Raw genomic sequence first — 4,644 nt, forward strand, 5'->3', positions numbered from 1 at the left:
AAAGAGTAGCTGTAACATATAGCAGGCACTTAAGTTAACCACAGACCTAAACACCCACAGTCATTCACAACCCGCAATATCATATTAAATAAAACCAGCAAGCCTGTTTTTACTGCTTGTTCAAGTGTCCCAGCATCGGTCTAGCTGAAGATTCATTGTAACTGGAACAGGGATATATTTCTGTGGAACAAATGTTTCCAAGCTCCTAAAATAGACCACGGTTAAACTGTGTTCCACATCAAATGGGGTTTCTTTCCTGGTCATATGTCACACCAAGCTATGACTGGCCCAACAACGACCCGCTCACAGCAGAAATGGTCTATTTCAAGAGAAGTCACATGGAAGGCCCAAAGGCCCTTCCCAGACAGGAGTGAGAAGCCTGGAGAGAAGAGGGTAAGCCATTGAAACCACAGGATGGCAGGCTCAAATATAGCATATTCTACTTAATCAGGGTATGCTTAGTGGGGAAATTCATTCCAATTTCTTTGGAATATCTCCCAAGGAAAACCTGTAAGTCCAACATGCTTTAGGGCAACAACTGACACAGTGAGCAATTCTTGTTTTGTGTTTATACATTCAGGAGACTTTGCAGGGCTCAAGTCCCATGTACATTTGAAGTTTACAATGTTTTTGCATGGCTGAAGATAGATCAGCTGTGCAGCCACTGCCAGTTCCCAGCAATGACTCTGTTGCTCTGATGTTGAGTCTGCACATTTACCACCAGTACCCACACCAAGCAGGAAGGGCTTCTTCCTGAGCCTGCAATTCTCCCAGGCTCAGGTGAGCAGGATTCCCCATGCAAAGGCAGCGAGGGACTGTCACTGCGGAGCAGCAGGGCAATAGAAACACCAAAGAAATTGCATTCCCCCCTAACCTGCTCTGCATCGCAAGTATTTGGTTTGAGAGCAGAGTCACCATTTCCTCCAGCCCATCCCAGAAATTCCAGATTTAGCACAACCCATGTTTAGTGTGGCAGAGGCAGCCTATTTCTAAAACACAGGCTGAAATATGCTTTACAAGAAGTGAGTTCTGTCTTCCTTTCCACTGCTCCCAACACTTTTCATAAATTGCTAGCGCTTGGGAAAGGAAATGATGGAAAAAGCTTTCCATGTTTAGGAGGGCAAAAAATTAAAAATGAACAGAACAATAGAGGTATGTCCTTCACTAAAGAGACCTAGGGCTTAACAGAGAGTGGAGGAATGTGAAGGTATTTCCAGTTTATTAATAATAAACTCAGCATCCCACTGTTATCCAGTATGCCTTTGGTTAGGATTTTTCTATTTTTCTACTTTAACTATTCATTCTATTTCCTTCTAGTATTCCTTCCATACCTCATCAGAACTTCAGCTTTCAGCTAAAAACATTGTCTCCATCATGTTCTCAAATACACATCAGGCCTTTGTCTTGAAATCTGTATTTTCACCTGTCCAGATGTAGGTTTTTGGGTAGAATGGAAAGTAAGGTGAAGAAGACAGGACTTATATGTGTCACTGCTTCCCTTCAGCCAAGGGGTCAGCTGTGCCAGGTGCTGCAGAGCAGCCAGGCTGCTGTGAAAGCCCTCAGCACCAGCCCTCCTCCTTCCAAACATGGTCAAATAGCCCTGAGGATGGTCACTCCCTGGGTTAAGCATAATACACTGTAAATCACTGCCTGCCTAGAGGAAAAGAATTTGTAGCCTGGCTTTGTGCTAGGTAAAGCATATCCATATAGACAGACATAGGGATAGCATGGACCTTCCAGTGTAATTCCCGAGCTTCTTAATCTGTTGGTTACCCATGAAATCAGAGTGCACAGAGAGCCACAGTTGTCACACTCATAAATACCATTAGCTATGATGTACCTGTCAGCTTTTTCCCCTTCTTCTTGTAGTATACGATGAAGACGACAATGCCAATTAGTGTCACAAAAAACAAGATGACAATCAACACATATAAGATCCTGTTTGTTCCTGCAGGGTGTGAAAAAGATAGTGCCATCAACACGCAGCCTGCACTCAGCAGTATGACAATCCTTGCTCATTTTACCTGCTTTTCTACAGCAGAGGGTTGTTTTTCCTTCCTACTTGATCTTTAGTTTCTATAATGAGAACAACAGCTCTAGCACTTGTGCAGTTCTGTGACAAGCAGCCTCACTGAAGGTACCAGGTACCAAGATATCTCCATAAAAACCAGAATCTTGGTGTTACAGAGCAATGTTGTCCGGTCAGGCTTCTCTCAATGTTCCCTTTCAAGCTGCCAGCAAGCCATGGGGCTGAGGTTGATCTCACTCAGGGAACAGAGGACATACATCTTGTGGAGACTATAGATATAGGTGGAAAAATTTGTCCTTTATCTCAGGTTATGATGGATCACTGCATGCCAGGAAAGCAACCTCCTTGGTACCATATCCACATTGGAGAAGGAAATGGACAGTGGGCAAGAAGAGATATCTGAGAGGGATTAGGCTGAGACTGTATCTGCTGCTATAAAATAAGCAAGGAGAGGAGCTGCTACTCTTTATACATGTAATGTGTATGTGGAAAGCACATAAAAATGAACAAGCTGTAAACATGATGGAATCATGGGTATAACATGGCTATAACAGCAATGCTGCCATGCAGTTTCGGTGAGAGGTGTAAAACTCATCTTAGTAGTGGATATAGGCCCTAGAGTCACCAGGTCTGAAGCAACTTTTAAAGGTGGGATTTTCCAAGAGCATTCTCTTGGTCTACAGCTGCTCTCCCTAGAGTCACCCACAATGAGAATGGATTTAAGCCAGCCAAAACCTCTAGTAATCAGATCGCTTCTCCTCCCTGCTACTTTCCAACAGACAATCTGTATGAGGACACAAACCATCTTCTGATGGCTCAGGCATCTTCCGTTCTTTACAAACTGCATCAGACTTGTCAGTCCCAGGCGTGCTTTCTTCCATTCCTAGAGCTGTACAGCTAAAAAAGAAAGACAAAGAAGCTAGGTTCTCTCAAGGAAGCTTGTTGTGCCTCCTACGCTTATGCAGAGCAGTACTTTCTGTTGTAAAACACATTTCTCCACCCCTAAGAGCCTCAGATACTTTCTTTATTTTTGGCTCAGTAGTTCTGTTGTCACTGCTCTCTCCTGTTCTCCTCTAAGGAGAATTCAAGCTTCAGCCTGAGAATGCTTTCATCACTGCATAGCCAGTGTTGATGCTCCGTGTGCTCTACAGGCAGCCTGGAACACCCCACTGAGAAATGCTTTTGCCCAAGCTTCTCCCTGTCTTCTGGCCAGTGTGGTCCTTTTACAACACCCAGGGACTTACTTGGTCCAGGATTTACACTCGTCAGTGGATGAAGAGACATCTGAGAAGTAGCCTCTGGGACATGGTATGCACATTGTGTCCTTGTCTTGTTGCACTGTGTGTAGCAAAGGAAGAAAAATGTCATAGATGAGTTTCTGTGGGTTCCTTCCAAGAGAGAGGAAGGCGACTATGCTCCCCATCCTCTCGCTCCACTCTCCCTCCACAGACGCCCTAAAAGCTTTCCTAAAGACTGGGGTCTTAGGTTATATCAGGGCAGCAATGAGAGTCCCATGTAAGCCCTGGAAAGTCTCACCTGAGCACTTCTCTACATGACCAAAATGAGAAATGACCAGGAGCCATTTGCAGTTATTGTAAAACAACACACAGCTGTTACATCCTTCCCCTTCTATCAATTCCCTCACGACGATGCTGCGCCGCAGACAGTGACGCTGACTGGTATTGTCACTTCTATGAAGACACAGTAAACAAAATGCTGTATCAGGCTTTGCTAGGCTGGAGAAAAAACAGCAACTGTCCTCCAGGCCCATACAGCATTTCTTCCTCTGTTACTCTATTACTTGCTGTATTTTTGGGGTTCCTTATGCCTGATGCAGCTGTTCCCAGTGTTCACTAGAACTCTGAACTTGACTGTCTATTTTCTACCCACAAAACACCTGCATCTTATTTTAATTAGACTTGAGAGGAAATTAAATGTCTCTAATAAACCTTTGCATTACTAGCCATACAAAACAGAATACTTGCTAAAACAGAACACATGAGCTACCTGAAAAGTGTTAATCACTTTTAACTTGCTTATAACATTAAAAAATGGCAAAGCAAAGTCACTGCACAAAACCAGATTGCAAAATTGGACCTCAGGAACAACCCGCAAAAGAGTGCCTCTTTGAATACGGGAGCGACCCATGACCTAGTGACCCACAGTCAGACACCTCAGCAAACATCAGAAATGTACTGGACACCTTGCAACTACTGCCATGTCCGCATGACATCTTGCAGAAGTCACTTGATCCAAGATACTATTTAAACTACAGAGGCAGAAGCCTTCAAAATGTGAACAGTCCAGGAGGGTTATATGCAGTAGTAATAACAACTCAGACATGCATCTTCTGCTGACAGTCCTCTGAGAGTCTAAAGTACCCTCCCTAATGTCACAACCCACACGATGCTGGCCTCATCCAGTAGGCCTGAGCTGGGCATTTTGTACATCCCCTTTCTGTATCTTACCAGGAGGCTTGACTCCAAGGCCGGGAGCACACATGGTATTCCGCTGACAGCAGTCGCAGTCCTCATTCCAGTGGTAGCCCATCGTACAAGCACACTGCCGCTGGAACGTGCTGTTCCCTGGGTTCACTTCTTTCAAGGCTTTCCCTA

The 4,644-nt window shown here is 44.5% G+C and overlaps 1 protein-coding gene across 1 annotated transcript in view; it reads right to left on the reverse strand.

Moving 5' to 3' along the window:
• Nucleotides 1–4,644, reverse strand: part of TNFRSF11A (TNF receptor superfamily member 11a) — a gene marked incomplete at its 3' end in the record, with an annotated part of 26,446 nt that overhangs the window by 7,247 nt on the left and 14,555 nt on the right. Inside the window, exons 4-7 of the mRNA XM_017738585.1 lie at nt 4,498–4,641; nt 3,274–3,367; nt 2,832–2,926; nt 1,841–1,948 (exon numbers count right to left, since the gene is read on the reverse strand). Coding sequence (XP_017594074.1) covers nt 1,841–1,948; nt 2,832–2,926; nt 3,274–3,367; nt 4,498–4,641 — 441 coding nt within the window. The remainder of the gene's footprint in view (nt 1–1,840; nt 1,949–2,831; nt 2,927–3,273; nt 3,368–4,497; nt 4,642–4,644) is intronic.

This window comes from Corvus brachyrhynchos, unplaced genomic scaffold (genome assembly GCF_000691975.1).
Source record: "Corvus brachyrhynchos isolate BGI_N302 unplaced genomic scaffold, ASM69197v1 scaffold237, whole genome shotgun sequence".
Lineage (NCBI taxonomy): Eukaryota > Metazoa > Chordata > Aves > Passeriformes > Corvidae > Corvus > Corvus brachyrhynchos.